The 21715-nt window shown below is 31.3% G+C and overlaps 2 protein-coding genes across 4 annotated transcripts; both read left to right on the top strand.

Moving 5' to 3' along the window:
• The first annotated feature begins 1012 nt into the window (after positions 1-1012).
• On the top strand, positions 1013-8057 carry LOC111007353 (carbon catabolite repressor protein 4 homolog 5). 3 transcript variants are annotated; one of them, XM_088125923.1, is made up of 15 exons: positions 1013-1372; positions 1692-1855; positions 2415-2480; positions 2577-2629; positions 2998-3079; positions 3448-3479; positions 3802-3871; positions 4140-4232; positions 4432-4464; positions 4602-4699; positions 4979-5105; positions 6025-6110; positions 6192-6276; positions 7136-7260; positions 7757-8057. In XM_088125923.1, exons 1-14 carry the CDS (start codon positions 1069-1071, stop codon positions 7229-7231), a joined length of 1389 nt encoding a protein of 462 aa, XP_087982049.1. In that variant the 5' UTR covers positions 1013-1068; the 3' UTR covers positions 7232-7260; positions 7757-8057. The 3 variants fall into 3 exon arrangements, with proteins under 3 accessions (XP_087982049.1, XP_087982050.1, XP_022135391.1); XM_088125924.1 differs by lacking the exon at positions 7757-8057 and adding an exon at positions 7339-7688; XM_022279699.2 differs by lacking the exon at positions 4432-4464.
• Positions 8058-19434: 11377 nt separating this feature from the next.
• LOC148210557 (uncharacterized) lies at positions 19435-20547 on the top strand. The gene has a single exon (XM_088124887.1). It carries the CDS (start codon positions 19668-19670, stop codon positions 20358-20360), a length of 693 nt encoding a protein of 230 aa, XP_087981013.1. The 5' UTR covers positions 19435-19667; the 3' UTR covers positions 20361-20547.
• Positions 20548-21715: the final 1168 nt, after the last annotated feature.

The following is a 21715-nucleotide window of genomic DNA, read 5'->3' as shown; positions in this document are numbered from 1 at the left end:
CTAAGCAAAAATTAAGATTAATTATTTTTATTGTTTCTATGTTTAGAATTTGACTGAGAAGTGAAACGTGTTTTATAAAAGAAAATATGGAAAATATCAAACTTGTTTAATATTACACACTTAATTAGATTTACAAATGATGATCTGATATGAGAGAGTATAGCTATAATATAAATATTCACTTGCAAGTATATATAAATTTTGATTTATACTTATAGGTCCTATTATTATTATTATTATTATTATTATTATTATGGCCTCTCACCCGTCCTGGATAGAATTGGCATACATCATGTCAAATCTTCATTTGTTACTTCAATTTTACATTAACATTGTAACCATAGTAATATGTCAATTGTTTTTTTTTTTTACTAATTTTTATTTTAACTGCTACTTTGATGGGGATGAGTATCCCTTAAATATATTAACAATTGTATGTTATTATCCGTTTTAAGATGACCTTCAAGACTTTGTTTTTGTTTCACCTAAAAAGTCTAATACCAATTAAGATAATTATTCTTATTTATGTACCATGGATTATCTTTCCTTAATCGATGCACAACTTTGTCTGTACTTTTTGACAAATTCCAATATAATTTATGTTTTAATTAGTTGAATTGTACTCGAATCTACTAATTTAGACTCCCATTTGTCATTTTAGAGAAAAGAAAATTTGAAACAATTGAGATTTTTTTATTTTTTTGAGATCTAATAACTTTTTGCTTTTGATTTTATGTTTTTGAAAATTAAGCTTACGACCGCCTTGTTTCCACGTCCGTATTTTTTTGTCTTGTTATAATTTTTTTAAAAATGTTTTCAAAATCTAAATTAAATTTTGAAAAAAAAAATCAAGAAACGTTTTTTTTAATTGGACTAAAAATTAAAATATATTTTATAAAAAGGTAAAGAGAAAAAAAAAACTCCTAATCGTTAAAAACAAATTAAAACGAAATCGTATTTTGGACCTCAATTAACAGTGTGAATTTCTTAAGTAAAAGGAAAAGGGGAGGGACCAAGGCGTCAATTAAATCGGCGCGTGACCTTAGTGACCGCCTCTTACATCGGACGATGGTCGAAGGAAACCGCGACGAACCGTCTCTCATGGACATTCGCGCCAAATCAACGAATAAGCGTAAACCCTCGGCGAATAAGGCTCACCGCGCTCGCAATGATCACCGGAAGAAGAGGCGGAGATCAACGCTCAGTTCAGAAATCGTAATCCGAACATCCAGCGAGCCTCCAATACTTGCCGCGTCGAATAGGTTCGAACCGATTCGTTCTCCCTCTCGAAAGCACGAGAAGAGGAGGTCGAGTCAGAGGGATGGCAATCGTAGATGGGTGTACTCTGCTCGTGATTGCTCAAAATTTATAGGTAACCAGTTCTAATCACTGCTCTGAAAATTTTCCGCAATTTTGTCCTTCCGTGATTAATTTATCGATAATAGTAAAGTGGGATTTGAGAATACCTGATGGGAAGAATTAGGGTGGTCCAAATAATACAATTAGTTTGGCATTTGTTTTGATCACCCCAGATTTAAAGGAACTTATAAGTCATTAATAGTTTAGAATCTGCTTCCTTTCTTTAGTTCATAGGACTACTCATGTTGGCAAATAGGATGTGGAGTAAGTGGTATTTCCATCTGTGTGGTTATTGCCTTTGCATACTTAACAGTTTATTGTCTTTATTTCAGATAAGATTATGGTTGCTTCATATAACATACTAGGAGTGGAAAATGCATCGAAGCATCCAGATTTGTATCATAGAGTGCCTTCCAAATTCTTGAATTGGAGTTTCCGGAAAGAGCTTATATGCAACGCAATTAAATTTTACAATGCAGGCATCTTATGCTTGCAGGTAACTTTTTGAACCTGCAATAGCCTTTATTTGTAGCATTTCGAGATACAAGATGAAGTCAGTATTGTGGAAAATTTTGGTGGGCAAATTATGGGTTTATTTATTTTTAAAAATCCTTCTTATAAAACAGGTTAACCCTCATTTTCCATTCTTCTCACGTGTTCCTTAATTTTGTTCTAAGGGCACAATTATATCTTCACAAAAGTTCGGAGACTTGGCAAGCTAATGACCTATTCGATTAAAGGCCTTTTAGATTCAGACAAGGTTTTCTGGTGCTCCAAAGTCATAAATCATAAGTTAAAACAGCCTAAATTTGCTTACCAATTTAGAGGCAATACTTAATGCATCAAATAGAAGACATGAGAAATTAGGATGCTTCATGCTGCTGGTTTAGGGTGGACACCTAGTGTCCCCAATATTATTCTCGTAGTTACTAAATTATATTGTCATTTCATTGTCCCTTGAAGCTTCCTTGTCTTTTAAATCTCTTTTAACCATAATATTTCATAGATGCTAGGAATAAATTTTTACTTATGAAAATGGAACTGTACATCTGCAGGAGGTTGACCGTTTTAATGATTTAGATGAACTTTTTCAAAAGTACGGCTACAAAGGTGTTTACAAGGTGTGTTAAGATATTTTGTGTTAAGTTAGCAGCCATTTAATTTACATATGCATTATTTGTACGACACCCTGGAAACTTAGTGTCAATCCTTTATAGGCTAGAACTGGTGAAGCAAATGACGGGTGTGCTGTATTTTGGATCGACAAATTGTAAGGTCTCTCATCCTTCCTGATATCTTTAAATTGTACTAGTTGATGTATAAGATCATAGAATCGATGAGTGAGCTCCTGAACTTTTTGAAAAATGACCCAATACCTTATAACTCTGTTGATATGCATGAGCGATTTCACTTGGGCTTGTAATGTCAGACTTGAGAAGCTTTCCTATTATAAGAATTTTGGATGTTTAGATTCTTGTTGGTTGTTAGGCTGACCCTCTTAATATCTTTGATTCTCCATATATAGTGTATGCAGCACGTTTACAGGCATTTCTTTGTTTACTTGAATATGTATTTTTCACATTTGCTAAATTGGTCATCTCATATCACCATTTACGGTGGACAATCTTCTTGTTACAGATTTACCCTTTTGCATCAAGAAACTATAGAGTTTCAGAGTTTTGGGCTACGTAACAATGTTGCTCAGCTATGTGTTTTGAAGGTATAAAAGAATTCATTAATGGCATTCTGGTACCTTTATGTTATTTTTTTAAGGAAGTTACCATGTTAACCGAATAGCTTCAGTTGTTTTCATGTCTTCTTCCAGTTAACTGTGTACAAAATTGCCATCATTTACATATTATTTAACTGTGGTTCGAAGCTCCGTTAATTTACTGCTACCTTCACCTTTAATGAAACTGTTATGAAACATTATTGCTGCCTTTTAACCTTTTATTTTCTATTTATGTATAATCTACATTACATGTTTTCCTGATAATGAAAATTTCATGTGCTCCAAATTAATGATTTCTTGTCAATCTTCAGTTTTTAAGAACGTTTTACATTTTTTTTCTTACTCAAACTGTACAGATGAATCAATCAGAATCAAAGCTCAAAAAAAGGTAGGTTCTAAATTTCTGTAAATTTGTTAATAACTTGTATGATATAATTCCAAATTTCTTTTTTGACCAATTTTTCTAAAATGAGAAATGATTTTCATGAATATAGTAAAGAGTTACATGGGGTTACCATTCCTTTTCATTTGACATAAAAAAGTATTTCGAGATGTATTATCTTAAATACAAGGGAGGTTATTTTCACTGTCTCTGCATGTAGTCCTGTTTAGAAATAAAATAATATTGATAATAGTTGTTGCAGTTGTATTATTATAGTCTCACTTCTTGTTCTTTCTCTGAATTATATGCATGTGTTCATTAACCAAAGTCGAACCTTTTTGATTGGGAATATACATGTTCTTTTCAACCCAAATCGTGGAGACATCAAGCTTGGGCAGGTACCTACTGTTGTGATTGTTGAATATTTCTAATTTCTGTAGCACGGTTCCTCTTATTTTATATGATGTTTGTTCAATGTTTGTGTTCGAATTGTCATGCATGTAGTTTAGGATTAGTTGTATTCTCTGGCCTATCTTTTTGATATCCTATTTTTCTCCGTATGGTTAAGTGGACTTAAAATACTCTTTATCTTCTATTTAAGTTGTCATTTAAGAAAAATGATAAGCGTCTCAGTACATTAATTTTGTTACATAATATGTGGTATAGGTCAGACTGTTTCTTGAAAAAGCTCACAGCCTCTCCCAAAGATGGGGAAACATACCTGTAATTATGGGCGGGGATCTGAATAGCATTCCAAAGGTGAGTTCTTGTTTTCTTGGTTATCCACTTCACTAGTTAGCTTCAAATAGAAGGTAGTTCTCTTTCATTGGAGATACTCCTATCACTGCAGCTATATATACCTGCTTACACTTCAAAGCAATTTCAATTAGACTAGCAATTGATCTTGTCTTGTGACTTCCTTTCCCACCCCCCCCCCCCCCTTTTTTTTAATGATCAGAGTGCAATATATCAATTTTTGGCTTCATCAGAGGTTAGTTTTACTTTATTTGGTAATTTTTTAGAATATATCGTCTTTGTTGGAATTGTTGAGACATGAGTTGCTTGAGTTTCTCCATTGTGTCTCCATGGTTGGATTTTAATTCAAGTCCCTTTGGTGTTTGAGAGCAGCTGGACATCCAACTGCATGATCGCAGAAAGATTTCAGGGCAGCTTGATTTTTTATCATCACGTGGAGCCTTCAGATTTTCGAATGAGAGTACGAAATGGTAAGATATCTTTTCTCAAGCATACTGTAGTTCATACTTCTATCAGCTGTAAGTTTTGAGGATGCAATTATGCACTCCATGTTTCCAATACTAGCACAATGTTCATAGATTTAGGAGCAGGACCACAAGGTATCTGAGCATCAGATGCTAAATTAAGCTTTACTATTTAAAGTACAGAGGGATAAAAAATGAAGTGTATGTCATCTGGACTATATTGCAGATACAAACGGAGGTTAATATGTAACTTCCCTTTTATGTATTGTATCATTTGTTGGCTAGGCTCAATGTTTCAGCCTCAAGGTCATTCAGGTGGAGTAATGAGGAATTAAGGATTGCGTCTGGTGGTGAAAATGTCACCTGTCTGCAACACCATTTAAAGCTTTCCAGTGCATATCATGGGGTTCCTGTAAGATGTTCGATATTCTTAAATTCTCAGTTTTTGACCATTGTAGTTATATTCTACTCTGCATATGAATCTAAATTTCATTGGCTGGTACGTTTTAAAAAGGAAATCATCAATGTAATCATGTAATTTACTAACTTCGGAATTAATCCAAAAAATTAAGCTTTAGAGGACTAACTGAAAGTTTAAAAATTAAGAAGCAGAAGTTTATACCCTTTAAAGAAAGTGCTAATGTCAATGATCAGAGATGAATATCAAAATTTAAATATCCAACAAGGAATCACCAAAAGAAGCCTTGAAAGAAGTTACACAAATGAACTTGCATTGCAGTGGGTGGGCACAGTAGATTCCCGAGGATTTGAGGTCAACCATGGAGGAAAATTCTGAGGAAATTAGTTAGCAAGTGGATATGAGTTCCAATATCTGTAAATGGTAGGGGACAGAGACTACTGTGTGTGCAAAAAGGAACTTACTAGGAATGCGTAATGGCTGAAAAGTCAAAGATTGTGAAAGATGGACTAAGAAAGTGTGTTGTTTGTATCGTCAAATTTTGTATTAAAGTAAGATGCAAATGGCTACAATAAAATCTTGAGAATTGAGATAGAAAGGATATAAATTTAGGTTTTGGTATAATGGAGAGCTGCACAACTTAAAATTAAAATTCTAAGTTTTTTTGTTGAAGATTCTTTTGTTATACATATGTATTATTATATGATTTATATATAGTAAAAATTAATTTTACCATTCATCATATGTTGGGATACAGATACGATTTAAGAAAATTATGCGTTTCAACTCACGAATTAACGACATTGATTCAACTTTTAATGGTTTTTGAAACATAGGGCAGAGTGCAGAGTTATTTGCCCTGCGATTTTAGTTTCATTTACTCTCTCTCACACAAGTCATCTAAATTTTCTAGGGAAGTTTTAAAACAAGAGATGCTAATGGAGAACCTTTGGTAACTTCATTCCACTCCAAGTTTATGGGAACTGTTGATTATATATGGTAAAATTTCAATGTTTAAAGCACTCTCTGTCATGCTTTGGCCATGAGAACTTTAGTTACTGGCTTTGATTATCGTCTCAGGCACTCAGAAGAACTTGTCCCGGTTAGGGTTCTGGAAACATTGCCCGTTGATGCATTAAAGAAAACTGGAGGGCTCCCAAGTGAGGTACTTATGAAATGTAGTAATTGTTTTTATGACTGTTTGTTAAGGTGCATTGTTTCTAGTCAGGAGAACTCTCAATTTTCCTCAAGATACCTTACCATTATTTAAGTTGCCAAATTTGTACCTATTTTCCCACTTTTCTCTCCAATTTGTTATAAATCCTTTGAGCAGTTGATGAGTTTACTAACAATTTGATAGGAGGGTGTATCAGTTATTAACCAAATTATTGGTTATAAATAGAGGGGGTGAGATGAAGGTAAGCCATTGTTTAGTGTGGTTTAGGGTTGAGTAAGAATACTTAAGGGAGGGGAGGGTCCAAGTACCTTGAATTACTTGGGAGTTATTGCTGTTTTTCTCTCTTTTATATTTCAATATATTTGAGTATTTAGGGTAGGCTCTATCAGGCCTTCTTTATCATAATCATTGATGATTGATATTCTCTCCCGATTATGAAGATTTCAAGAGAGAGCCAATATATTGTTCTGATCACTGGCTTTTTTTCTTTTCAAAGTCTTCTTTTTGCTTTCAATTAAGATTCATAAAATCATCCCTAAAAATGTGGAGAGAATTTGGGAGGGGATCAGGGAAACCCCCGAAAATAAATGAAGGTCTTCCTTTCGTCTCATCCCTCAAATCCATCAATAGTGTTGATAGGACCCAGAAGAGGAATCCTGATTGTTAAATTCAAAATCTCTTGTGCTTTAGGGAAAAAAAAAGTCCATACATCCGAAAGAAACCCACAACAACTGGATATAGCATATATTATTATTATTTCAATTATCACTTTATTCTTTTTCAAACAAAATCTTATGTGGTAGCTACTTTTTTCTTGTTATCAAGTCTATGTTATGCTATCATGCAGAAATGGGGCAGCGATCATCTTGCTCTTGTGTGTGAACTGGCCTTTGATGATGATGGCAACGGACTTGACTATTTAATTTTAATCATGCCAGATTGAAGCATCCCCTTAATTTTTATTGAATGGAGGTTGTTTCTTCACCATTTCCTTTTCAGTGTTCTGCATGATGGAATTTGAGTAATTGACTAGATCACTTGTATTGTTAGGGGGAAATAGCATCAGAGTCCTTAGGAAATGCACAATATGATGGATTAGCACGTTTAGTAGATAAAATATAGTAGAAACTGTATTTTCAGTCCTAAATTTATGGATTTGAAGAAACTGCCTCGAACATACCCCATTTATAATTTTTTTTTTTTTTTTTTTTTGCAAACCCATTTTGACCTTCTGCAACTTGTATAATTCTAGGCTGACTGTAAAACTCTTCTTCAGCTTATACTTTGACTTGTACACAGATTTGTTATTGAGAAACTTTCATGCAACTCTTAGATATTTTTGGGTTGAAAGGTAGTCTTGTCTAAATATTTATAAAAGTGGGTGGTGTCAGTTCGTTCTTTATCCTTTAATGTTGGGGTAAAAAAATGTGGTTTCTAATTAATTTCTGTTTCTGTGGGGGAAAAAAAGGTGGTGGTGTTTGCCGATTGTTGATGTCATGTCCAAGGTTCCAACTTTATGGTGAAGGAGTGATGTTCCCAAAATAAATTGTGCAGCTAAGATTCGATTCTTCCACCAATCTCGCCTTCATCTGTCCCAAGGTGAAGAGCCCCACCTTTTTGTGTAACATGTGTAGTTACATTGAACATTATGTGAGGGAAGGAAATAAACTATGCGCGGCATAATGATGCGTTTGTCGTTTGCTTGTTCGAACGTGAAACGCTTTGTTTTCCCTTAATTTTCTATATAACACTTGGTCGATTGATATTTATAGGTTCGGAGAATTGGCCTGCTATCGTTGTGTTTCTAAAACTGACTGACCAACTTTAGTTCGGTGGATTTTGGTATGGTAGTTTGATTTTTCGAACTTCTATTTGGAATGACTTTTAGAATGGTATAGAGGTATTTTTAACTCGTTAAATATACTTCTCAAAATTTTGGTGTTCTTTACGGTTATTTCAAATTGTATAATCAATATGTGGTATACATGAAACAAATTATGTAAATTTATGAATTAAAATGGTGTCCAAGTTACTTTGTCATTTTTTTTACCAAGATAGTTGCAAAATTGACTTGAGTTGTTTTGAAAAAATCTTCAACTCGACTCGATCAATTTGTCAATTTTCCAATCCAACTTGGTGATTCGACCTCATATTTCTTTCCATAAAAAAAAAGATCGAATTGCATCGAGTTTGATTATATGTATGGCAAGATCCCGACCATTGAAAATTAAATAACATGTCACATGAACCTCTTTACCACGACATATGACCAATCTATGAGCAAGTGGAAATTACGATGATGATTGCTAAGAATTAGCTCTTTCATTTCAACTTGCATTCACTTATTATTTTAGCATTTAAATTTCGAATCAGTGGAAAAATGTCACTTCCTTCACCAAAAACCAATAAATAAAATTACTCTCACATTGAAGTATTCAAACTATCACGTTTTAACTAATTTTAAAACATTTTTTAGTAGCTCCGAAAAACATATCTATATTGAAATAACTTGAGTTCTTAATATAAAGAAAATACTCTGCTCCTTATCAATAAGGATCACTCATGATTTGTTGTTTTAAGGTTTATTATGAGGACTTTTTTTTTTACCTAAAAATATAAATATTACGAATTTTTATGTTTATTTAAATTTTTTTGGTAAACTTTTAAATATTTGTATTTGTATGTTACGTGAGAAATCAATTAATTAGTTTTTGGTGTTAAATTTTCATAAATAGTTTAACATAAATCTAACATGACATGTAATAAGTAGGTCGTGGGTTTTTAAATGGTTGAGATGTCCAAACAGAGTATAGTTCAATAGTAATTGATATATATATCTCCAAGTGAGTTCGATTTCCCATCTCACATGTTATACTAAAAAAAAGTTTGAGTTTTTTTATTTTTTGTTAAATTACTTATTAACTAATTGCTAATATTATTATAGTCCTTTGTGGGAAATTTGAAGACTCAACGAATGAAGGATGAATAATATTTTTAGTTCAAATGTCACGTCAGTGTTTTTTTCCCTCTCTCTTTCCTGTACAAGGAGAGAATTAGATCTAGATCTCATGAAAATTAAACGAGCAAATTCATCACTTTTAAAGAGTACGAGGACCAAAATAGAAGTTTTAAAAGGTAAAATGATTAAAATGATGAACAATATTTAGAAGTACGGAGACCAAATTAAACCAAAGTCAAAAATATAAAGACCAAAATATAGTATTTAAACCAAATAATAATTATCATGCATCAAACACTTATTGAATCAAATTTTCAATTTTATAATCATTTTATGTTTTGCCAGAACAAAACTTTGTTTTAAATTATATTATATGATGACCTACTTAATGTTGCACATTTTAAAAAACATTCAAATAAAAAATAAATATATGTGGGTTTAAAGTGAGCTTATAATATAATGGAATAATAATGTAGAAATGCAGAGTGAAATATGTGGCTTTTGGTGTTCCTCTGTTGTTTTTCCTCCTAAGTTTCCAAGCAATGCAAAAAGGCAGACAGACTCACTGTTCCAAAGTCATCCTAATTTGTCAATTCATGACAAGGAAAAAGTTTTCAGCACCCCATCATTTTTCCAGTCAAACTATTCTTTAACTTTGTAAATTAAATTAATACCACCATATTTTAGAAAAAGCTAAGTTGAAGAAAAATAAATGTCAAAGAGAAAAAACGAAATTGAAAAAATTAAAATTAAAATGTGGTGAGTTTCAATTTTGTGTTTTATTTTAAAAAGTTTTGAATAGACCAATAACTTATTCCAGTAAAATTATTAGCCTAGAGACCCATTTTCAAACTTGTAACTTGACCTTGAAAATATATATATTCTGTCTTTAATATTTTGGTCTTTGAACTACTTTCAAAACATCTATTTTAGTTATCGAACCTGATAAAATTATCATTTTGGGTCTCACCATTATTTTGTGGTTGATAGTTTTATAGACAAATAATGTTATCTTCAAATGTGTGTATTAACGTATTGATGTAAACATATATTGAAGATAAATAAGTTGTTGGGTTTGGATATTCGTTGAGTTGATATTAAGATGCGGAAGAATCGTAAAAAATAAAGTATTTATCTTTTAAGAAATTCAAATACTAAAATTGTTATTTTAAAAGTTTAAAATCTAAAATAATTACTTCAAATTCAAAAACTATAATTGATACCTTGAAAATTGGATCAAATAAACTTAAAAATTTTAGGTAAAATTGTCCAACCACGCCAATTATCTTGAAAACACATTATTTATTACAATCAAACCCAAATTTCTTCAATGCCATAAAGAAAAAAAAATCTCTTTCCTAACTTTTTGTTTTGTTAAGTCAAGATGTCAAGCTCAATTATGATTTGAAAATCATTTTAACGATCAATGTTATAGTTTTCAGAATTTGAGAGTGTGATTGTAACAACTATTGATGCAGGATTTTAGATAAAATAACGAGGCGGCTTTTAATTTGAAGTGGACATCCAATCAGCCGAGATGATGACTTTTAATTTTAGATGAAATGACTAGTCGACTTTTAATACTCAACCACGTACACTTTGACGCTTAAGTTAATACTTGTTTGAACTCCAAGCTTAGTTAGATTGCGTAGAAGTTGCTTATCTTCGTGAGAAATTGACTTGTTTTTATAAGAAAAGTCTCTACTCATTTCATTCATTCATTCAGTGTCTATGGTAATTCTAACTTTTTGAACATGATATTTAGTAGATTTCACTTCGACAGCATCCATGTTTTAAAATCGATACCAAGTTGGGCTTCCGCCTATTTAGGCCAGAGGTGACTTTGCTTATTCGAGCTAAGGGTCAAACACGTGCATTTTGCACGAGAGAATCGTCCTATCTCGAACACGTGTTTCTGGATGAGAGGATGCAGGCTAAGATTCCATCCTAACAACAAATATACAGTTAAAGGGTGATTTTTACACTTTCTTCAAATTTTAATTTAAAGAAGAGAAGAAAAAAGAAAAGCAAAGTAACCAAACGGACTTCCAAGAGTCGCAACTATAAAGTGATTGGTGGTTTTCCTTTCCTTTCAACTATTTTGCGTGACAGATGTGGAACTTTCGAGTGACGTCAGTTTCTGGAATCACAATGACGTCACTACATGTCAGTGTGCAAAATCCAACGGCTGAAAACGATTCTGTTGTTAAAATATAACCGATCTTCAATATTTTTAACACGCTTTTCAAGGAAGCACTAACCAAAAAGTCATACATTACATTTCTTTATTAATTTACGGGATTCTATACTTTTTATTTTTCTCACCGAATTACTTTAATTCCTCTTTTTTTTTTTTTTCCTGAGCTCTTTATATTCCCCATTAATTAAGGGCCAGGGGTACCGCAATTTTCCTTCAATTCGAAATGGGAAGGGAAAAAAGGAGAAGGGGGGTACCGGAAAACAGCGACGGAATTGGTGTAAAGAAGACAAAGAACGAGGAGCAGGCGGCGGCGGCGGCGGCGGAGGAGCCGACGGACGAGGAGGTGGAGGAGTTTTTTGTGATACTGCGGCGGATGAAGGAAGCGGTGGAGTATTTCGGAGGGAGGAAGAGGGCATTGACGGAGAGTTTGATCGGAGCGGCGGCGGATCGGGAAGAGAAGGAGGAGGAGGAGGAGGAGAAGGAGCCGGCGGGGATGGAACGCCGTGGGAAGGGGACGGAAGTGGTGGAGGAAAATGGGTTGAGGTTGGATTTGAATATAGCGGTGGCGGTGGAGAGCGACGGCGGGTGAGACGTGCGAGGGAGATTTTCCTGTCAGATCGGAAGGATCGCTCGCCGCCGTCGGACCATATACGAGGATTCCAAGTTTTTTTTCCTTCTTGTCTTGTAAAAATATTACTATATAACAAGTTTTATATATTTTTTTCCTTTTTATAACTATAAGAGATCTACTGTATAATAAGTTACTTGTTTTTATAGATCTATATATCCGACCCTCTGTGCTACAATCCATGGGGTCAATTCTTGGCCAAACATAATTCTATGGTCTTTAGCTATGAGTTCGAAATTTGAATTTAATCACTTCATAATTTCAATTCATTCTCAATTTAAATTAAATTGCTTCTATTTCCTAAAACATATATCAAATATGAACTATCTATCGAAGTTCTAAAATGTAAATATAAATATGTGTCAGTAGGGGAGTCGAAGAGACTTTGTGAATTGAAATAGAGTTTTATTTGCATTTGAACTTACAATTTAGATACCTTAAATCTTAAATTTGTCTATGACTTTGATATCATTGAACTTACAATGATATCTTTAAACTTACAACTTAGGTACCATAATAAATTAATTAAAATATGATGCATTGGTTGCTACCTAATTTAGATTCTTTTTGTAGTATTTATAAACTTCAATTGGCCATGTGGAGAAAATTAGGCCCTCTACATAAGGTAGTCGACATCTTTTTTTTTTGGCTTTCAAACGTTCCGACATATATCTCCAATTGAGAAGTTGTCATGTTGTACTAAAAAATTCACCTAATTTTTTTATTTTTTATTTAGTTTTAGGCAAAATATGTCGAGTAATTCTCAATTTAATTATTAATTTAAAAAAAAATCAATTCGATCCCTTGATATACTAAAAAAAAATATCAATTAATTCATTTTTGTTAAAAAAAGAAAAAAATGTTTATAGAAAGCTGATGGATCATAAAATTATTGTTTTATTAATCTATTCGATTACATTGACATACCACTACTTGCAGATGCCGCTTCAAATAAATTGGGTTGGATTTCAGGTGTAAAATAGCAGAGGAGAGATATGTCAATATGTATAAATATAATAGTAAAATAATAATTTAATGTCAACAATTTTTTTTTAATGAAATGACTTAATTAGTTAATTGAGAATTTTTAATAAGTTGAAAGTAAAATTGAGAATCTCGAAGTATTAAATATATTAAGAATTATTCAAGCGATTGAAACCATTTGAATATATCTGGCCTGAGTTTTATGCTTATTCCTCTAAAATTACTCGCCAAGAATCTGTGTATTTTTCCATCTTGGATTAAAAAAAATCCAAATTACTCGCTAAATTATATGCTTTGGAATAATCGTTTTCTAATAGTAATAATTTTTTTTAGTACACTAATTAGTTAAAAAGATAAAAATAGTATTTTTTTTCTATGTTAGGTAGCCGTAAAAAAACAAAATAAATTAAGCTAATTCACTCTTCAAATATAATCTTATTTCTCGTTGTTTGTTATAAAAAAAAGAAAAGAAGAAAAAAAACCACGTTATTGCTTGCAAACTTGAGTATAGTTTAATTATTTAAGGTATATTTTTCGATCAAAAAATTAGAGGTTCGAATCTCCTCCTATATATATATATGATGTTGAATTTAAAAAATAAATAAATATTATTGTTAATATGAGCATAGCTCTGCGGGTTATTGTTGTTTAATTCTAGTTTTTCTTTTTTTTCTATTTCTAAATTCGCCCTCCAACTCTACTTATCTACTCGTAATTAGTTTCAATGCAATTAATCACATCAATTACACTAACCATTATTTGATTTTGTAGGAGCAGAGAAGTTTTAATTCATGAAACTTTGTGTTTGAATTGGGGTATGGTGAAAGAAAAATATTATACTTTTAAAGAATAATAGTAAAGATGGAGCAAGTTTTCAAACTATTTATAATGAAAATGTAAAATTTTCCTCTCGAAAAGATGATTTTAAATCTGGCATCAAACTTTTTCATACCACATAAAAATAAATGATTTCAAGTAAAATAATAATAATAATAATAATCATTTAAAAAAAAAAGTTGTTTGTATTGTATAAAAAATAAGTCACGAAACTTATATATTTTATTTTTGGTCCTTAAAATTTTAGGATGGAGCTTCCAACGAGCTAGCTTTTAAAATGGTATCCACTAAAACTGGAAAGTTGCTTCTTGTGGCATCACTTCTAAAGGCACCATTTATGAGAAAGGCAAAAGGATTTTGGCATTTCAAAAGAAACATGCCATAATTGCCATTTTTGTGGTTGATGTCAATTACTTCACCACTTTGACATGTTTGTCCTTTATTTAAACTTGTTTTTGTGTTGTGGAAATCTCACAATGGCCATCATTTTCTCTTTCTAAAATCACCCATAACATATTTTAAAGCTTTTCCCACTCGTGTTTTTCTTTTCTTTCCTATCATCCAACTACACTTCCCATAACATGTGATATCAGTAATAGTGATCATAAATAATGTTTATTATTATTTTTTGTAGTACAAAAATATGTGAGGTGGAGGTTCCGACGACACACAACCTTTTAGTTAAAAATGCATACCTTAACCAATTAAGCTAGGCACTCATCGTTGTTTTAAAGCTCGAGTTTTAATAATAAAATGAAAACGTTCATGGAATAAGGTTTGTTTTAATTTCACCCATGATTTTATTAAATCTCTTAAAACAATTTTGTCATTACCGTATGCTAACATTTTTTTCACTAGACACCTCTTATTTAGACGTGGCATATAGAGAGAAAATAAGTGAGTTTTTTCAATACGTGTAGCAAATACACTCATTTTCACATAATCTATTTCATTATGAATAGAAAACTCCGTCAATTTCCTTTTACTTTTCTAGCCAATTAAATCTTAACACGTATCTTGTAATAATTAATAATTGGAATAAAACTCAATTTATTTTAAAATTTTGAATGGGAGATGACTGGTGATGATAATGCAACCGAAAAGCTGGGTGGAGAGTGGATTATTGGGGTTAGTTGCCAACGACCACCATCAAAATTCAAATTTTAAAATTGTAATAAATTAAAAAAATATGAACCCTAACTATTAACTCCAATAAAGTGTTGGTTGCACAAGTTCCAAATCTTATGTGATTTAAAATTGTATTTTTACGTAAACAAATCTAGTGATTAAAACGGTCGTATTTGGCAGGATCTCATAGAATTTTAATACAAATTGAAATAATTTTTTTGAACTTTATGCGGAAAAAAAGGACGGTAAACTCACATTTATTTATATGTCGACACATAGTGGAATAAATGCTGTAAAATTACATCACAACACAAATATATAGAGAATATATTATTATTAATTAAAAATTTTAGAAAGAAAAAAAAAATGTCTGTGGTGGCGTGTGTAAGTGGTTGAGAATGGAGAGGGCCCCACCCGAATCAAGAAGATCAAGTGGAGGAGGTAGGTTTTGGATATTGGGGCCCACCCCACTATATATACGACAGTGGGCCCCACCCACGTGTTGTCGGTATGGCTTCGTTTTCCCTGTGGATTTCGTACGCTGATGTTTCCGTGGGCCCTCCCTCTACTGCGCCGTTTCTAATGTTTTAAATAAGTATCCATCATATTTCTCAAAACATTACGAAAATAAATATTTCTATCCTATTCATATTAATATCACCTCTATAAGTGATATTTTATTGATATTTTAATATTTTATCGATTTTTTGAATATTATGAAAATGTCAATTTGTTGATGTCGAAGCCACGATACATGAAAATATTACGATATATGAAAATATCAATGAAATGTTGACGAATATTTAATACCTTTTTTTAGCCCACACCGAATTTACTTTCTAAATAATAAGTATTTCTTCCTCCGATTATTCGATAACTATTATAGTTTTGATTTTTTATTTTCAAAAATAAATTTATAAATGGTACTTTTCCTTTGTTTTATATTTATATTTTAAAATATAAACAAAACTTGTAGGAAATAAAAAAAATGCAAATTATAAAGTGTCCTTGTGGATTTTGTTCTTTTGAAAATAATTTTTTTTATTTTTTTATTTTAACATAGATATTAAAGTGTTCTTAATAAAGGCAAGAAACATGTCGTATAATTATTTTTTTTTTTTAGTATGAAACATGTCGCATACATGATAAATAAATAAATAAATATAACTTTGTTATCAAGTAATTATCAAATTAAATTAATATTATCGAAAATTTTTATTAGAAGTCGAAATAAATAAAAGTATGTGGACTTTTATTTTCAGGAAAAGGGGTGGCTCGTATTAGATGCCCATTGTTTAATTCCACGTGTTCGCTGTATAAAACAAAATTATGGGCGGCTCACAAGGTATAACTAAATTATTTAAAAGTTTAGGTTGACAGAGATATAAAATTTTATTTATTATTTTTTTTAGAGTAGATGGAGGATCGAACTCACAGCCTCATGATTTGAGGTATATGTCAATTATCGTTGAGTTATGCTCGTTTTGGTATATATATTTTTATTTTATTAGATCATATAAATATTTTGTAGGTATATTATTTTCCAGTATACTAAGTTATGAACGTAGATTTTAACATTTGAAGATTGAATAGATTTTATTTATCATTGAACCGTATAAATTCATTTAAAAAATACTTAAAGTAATTAAATATTATTACTCATTTTAATTAGGTCAAGAAAATAGTTTTATTTTTATTTTTTAGTACAACATGTGATGGCAGGGATAGATGTCTTAATCAATTAAGTTATGCTCTCAATTAATCTATGTTCGATTTAATTTATCAATTATTAATTACTCGATTTATGAAAATATCTGCATATTAATTTGTATTTTGTTTTTTTAATTATAAGCAACTCTTACATCTAGTCAACAAAAATTATAAAGATTCCATTCGAAAACCCACAAGAGACATATGAAAAGGTCATTGATCAAATAAATCGTGAACAGATATTTGAGATTTATTCTTGACTGTATTTTATTCAATAAGCTAATTAAAATAATTTTTACTTGTAAAATAAAATGCACATGGAATGTTAAATTAAATTATTTTAATTGTAGTTTTAAAAACTATAGGAAAAGAAAATTCCCCATAGTCGGATGTGATAGAGACAAGATTCAAATCTTATATTTATTGTATTAAAAATTTAAATTTATATCAAATGTAAACTGTTTAAATGTTTAAAAATTAATTTGTAACGTGTAAGATGTAAACTTTTCAAGTTTTCTTCGTTTATTACATTTTTTATCGAAGAAAAAAATAGGAATCTATCTGAAGTTGTGAACTAAAAAAAAAAAAAGTCTATGTGAATAATTTCCAGTCACCCAATACATCTTTTTGAACCGAAGATATTCAGTTTGAAAGTTGAAAGTGGAATATAACTTAATTTTGTCGGCTTTGTCATTTCATTAATTAACAGTGTAAATAGTAACGTCTATGAATGTAATTAAAATTTTCTGAATAGATTAAATAAAAAAAATTTAAATATAGGTTATTTAATTAATTAGAAAATAATTATAGGTTAAATAGAAAAGTTTTAGTCTCTAAATTTTTTGCCCAATAATTTGTAAGTTTGAAAATGCTCCATACATTTCTAATAGACCCTTACAATATTTTACATTTTAAAAAATTAATCAATGCATCAAACATTAATTAAATTTTATATCTAATAGAACCTTAAAATTTCAATTTTGTATCGGATAGGTATATAGATTTAAAGATCGTCGAGTAAATCAAGACATATTATACTAAAAATTAAAAATTAAAAAAAATATTAGACACAAAATTGAACGTTGAACTCACCTATTATTTAATTTTTATTGTTATTATTATTATTGTTAGATAACCTATAATTGAATCTTAAATATATTGACTGAATTAAAAATTTAATGTGGAATAAATGAGAATTTGAGAAATTTCATTGATAAGTTAGTTGAAGTAATTAAAATGGCTCAACAAGAAAAAAAAAAAAGTTGAAGTAATTAAAAAAATTGAAAATACCAAAAGACTTTTTGAATTTGAATTCAATGTTTTTGAAACCACCGATGAAAATATCTAAAACTGATGGGGAAGCTCACTGATTTGACAATCCAATCACATACGATCACGTGCTATTTTACACACGTGGCAGTCGTAGGCATTTCCACGACGAGAAAAGGCCGACAAAGCAATGGGCGTGGGCCCGGATGCCGCGTGTCAGATTTGCATGGCTGGTGACGTGGCACACAGAGAGTGGTCGTACGCTAAATCCCAAGAGCATCTAGAACACTCTTTTGTGCATGCGTGGGGTCCACTCGAGATTCAATCGTCGTGAAGCCCTACCCACCGCATGTTTCGGAGCGGACTTCAAACCCCCGAATTAAATATACTTAATTGTCCCCCAGAAAAAAAACTGCCCAAAAAATATCCAAATACGTATTTTTTTAATTTTATATATATAGTTTTTTTTTAAACTACGAATATATATCTGAAATTTCAAAGATTTATTAGTGGTTTGTAAATTTCTATATCAAATTTATAAATTAATTTATTTTGCGAAATTGAATCGAACTCCATCTGTTAAAGACATATAGAAATAAAAGTTTAGAGATCCAAATTACATCCTCGTATATAAAAAAAACGGAAAAAGATAGAAAAAGACAAAATAATTAAAGGAATGGGAGCATCTTCGTGAAGAGCACGAACAACCCAATATAAACTGTAGAGTTGATAAGGCCTGAGGTAAGAATAAAGTCCTCAACAACCTTTGTTTTCTATTTCTTCTTGATTTGGTCAACGAGAGATTTAACAATTAATATTGTCAACCTGAATATAGGTATTAAGGTATGTATTATCGACTAAGGTATCAAAAGTTAAAGTCTCCACCTCTACCAGACTCCATAGCATTGAATTAGAAAAAAAAAACCATTATTCATACTTTATTTTTATTTAGTATAAGTTCATATTATTGATGTAATATATCGATTAGACTAAAAACAATTACTTAATATCATAAAAATAATAGACAAGATTATTTAAATAAAGTAACAAAGCTCCGTGATAAAGATATTCTATTCCTTTTTAAAAAATCAGAAGATCAATTTCTCGAACAAAATTGGACAAGAAAAAGAAAATGTTACTTTTTAAATTTGTTTCGACATGCCTTACTTTGTACTATCCAATGAAAGTAAGACTCTTACTGTAAGAGTAGACTTATCAAAATTAAATTTAAAAAGAAATTCTAATTAGTAATTGAAATTTCTTAAAGTAGGAAGATAGAGTAAACATGGCTACTAAATTAATATTTAAATTAAAAAAGATAGAAATAGTTGAAGCTAAAAATCTTCAACGCGCCTGTTGTGCGTTTGAATTCTACGAGTTCCCCACTATTTAAGCGCCACATCATACCACGCCCACTTCCCGTCACCAACGCTCTCTCTCTCTCTCTCTCTCTCTCTCTCTCTCTCTCTCGTCTTTCTTGATTTTGCGCTGATCTTCAAGTTCATGTGATTTTCGTTCTTCTTCTTCAACTTCTCTGCAACTATACGATTCTCTCTTCCTCTGCCATTTCCAGAGAGAATTAGTTATCGCGCCATTTGGAGTCCAACAGTTGCTGAACTCGTCCTGAAGACGACGGCATTCTTCTTTTTCTCTGTTGCTCTGTAATGGAAGGCTGCATTGAGAGCAGGAAGCGGATTCGCGACGACTCCAATGATTCTTTATTCAATTTTGTCGGATCGAAGATCGGCCGAGTCGATTCGGTTGATTTGGACTTCGATTCGCCGGATGTGGAAGATACGCTGATCTGTTCCGTTTCGTCGGATGAAAAATCGATCGACTCTGAACAGATTCGGAATCGCGCTGATGATTTAGTCCTGGAATCGCTTCAGGCACATGCAATTCAGGAAGACCTGCTGAAGATTCTCGACGAAGCCGACGCTTCGATTGATCGTGACTCTGCGATTCAAGATCTCGACTCGGTGATCAGAAGCTTCGAGAAGGAAATTCATGTCCCGGTTCCTGTTCAATCAGGCACTGAGGTTGTGTCGCAGCCTGAACTCGGATACCTTCTAGAAGCGTCGGACGATGACCTAGGTCTTCCGCCGGCCGCCGGCTCCAGCGAGGAAGGGGAGATCGAGGCTGTTAAATTTGCCGCGCAATTGTCAGGTACCGGCGGTATGAAAGGGTTTTTAGGGTTTGAGGATGAAGTTACGAGTTACTGTTGGCTGGATAGCTTGAGCAGTGAGAATGAATCGAATCAGGGGGAAGAAGAGGTGTTGGCGTTGGGTGGGTTGTTCGATCATACGGACGGCACGGTGGCGCCGCCATATCGATCGGAGACCATGTTCTGTTTGTAATATTCTGTATCGTAACACGAACAGACGAAAAACTCGAAGAGAAAAAAAAAAAGTTTGAAAAGAAATTTGAATGGGTGGAGTTTCTTTGAAAAACAGGGGAAATAATAGAGTAAGGGAATAGTTTTGTAGATCTACGTTTCACACTTTGATTGGTTAAGGAAAAATCAATATTTACTTTTCGGGTGCCTTTGATTTGTTGGTTTTTGTTTTTGTTTTTTTTTTTTTTAACAAGGAAGTTAAGTAAGGAGTTGGAGATTTGAATAGGAAATATGTCTTAATAAGTTATATTTACTAAGAGATAAATGTAAAAAAAATAAAATAAAAAGGTAAGATATATATTTTTTCTTATAATATAATAACTCCGAAATCTTCTGTGAGAGTGGTTAATAGAAATAAAGATTTCTATCCCTTAACAGAGAGAAACAGGAAGAATAAACGTAATGGAAGTAATTAAATATTATTTATTAAGAAATTTCTATACTGGCAATTCAATTTTTACCAGCTTAATCAACTTTAATATTGATATTTATTTAATTTCATGAACTTCAAAATATATACTAAGCTCTTGTTTGAAAATTAGTGTAAAATGTATTCAGGGGATCAATGGAAACTTTTTATTATTTTCCTTTTCTAAAATAGTATTATTTTTAGATTGAAAAAACATTAATTTGATTAAACAAACATTGACTTATTTATGACTATTCAAATACTATATATTTATTGAGATGATTACCAATCTTATATTATTGTAAATGTTGAAACAACTTGGCAATTGATTTGATGGCATTTCTATGGTCATATTATTTAATGAGATAAGTTGAATTTATTGAAGTTCAAGTTCAAATATTGTCGAGATAGTGATATATAGTGAAGATACATCTTGTCATACCTATTAACTCATGTCCACCATGTCGTGTTTGAGATGTATGACAATGGATAGAAATATACTTTTCCTATGTATGTATATGTGCGTGTGCATGTATGTGTATATAATAATTCTATTAATAAGGTATCTATTACTTTTTCAAAGTGTGGTGGTTCGATTTTCAATCTTTACATTTGATAAGCTGAAAAAAATTACCGATTTTTGTAATATGATTTTAAACATTACAGGTATTTTATAAATATTTAGGACACTATTTACTTTGATTAGGTTTTTTAGTACATTTACTTTATTAATTTAGGAATAAAAAAGACAATATAATTGTATTATGTTTTTTATGTATACAAGTTTCGTTGTATAAGAAAAAGTAAATTGTAGAATCTGATATCTGACTAGAAATGAATCATAAAAAGTACTAAAAAAATAATTATGAAAAATAAAAAACAATAATATCAGATAGATTATCGTGATA

This window comes from Momordica charantia (assembly GCF_013281855.1).
Source record: "Momordica charantia cultivar OHB3-1 chromosome 6 unlocalized genomic scaffold, Mcharantia_2.0 BLBB01000006.1, whole genome shotgun sequence".
NCBI classification, from domain to species: domain Eukaryota; kingdom Viridiplantae; phylum Streptophyta; class Magnoliopsida; order Cucurbitales; family Cucurbitaceae; genus Momordica; species Momordica charantia.
The sequence above is the reverse complement of the archived record's forward strand: the minus strand, read 5'-3'. Positions and strand labels throughout refer to the sequence as shown.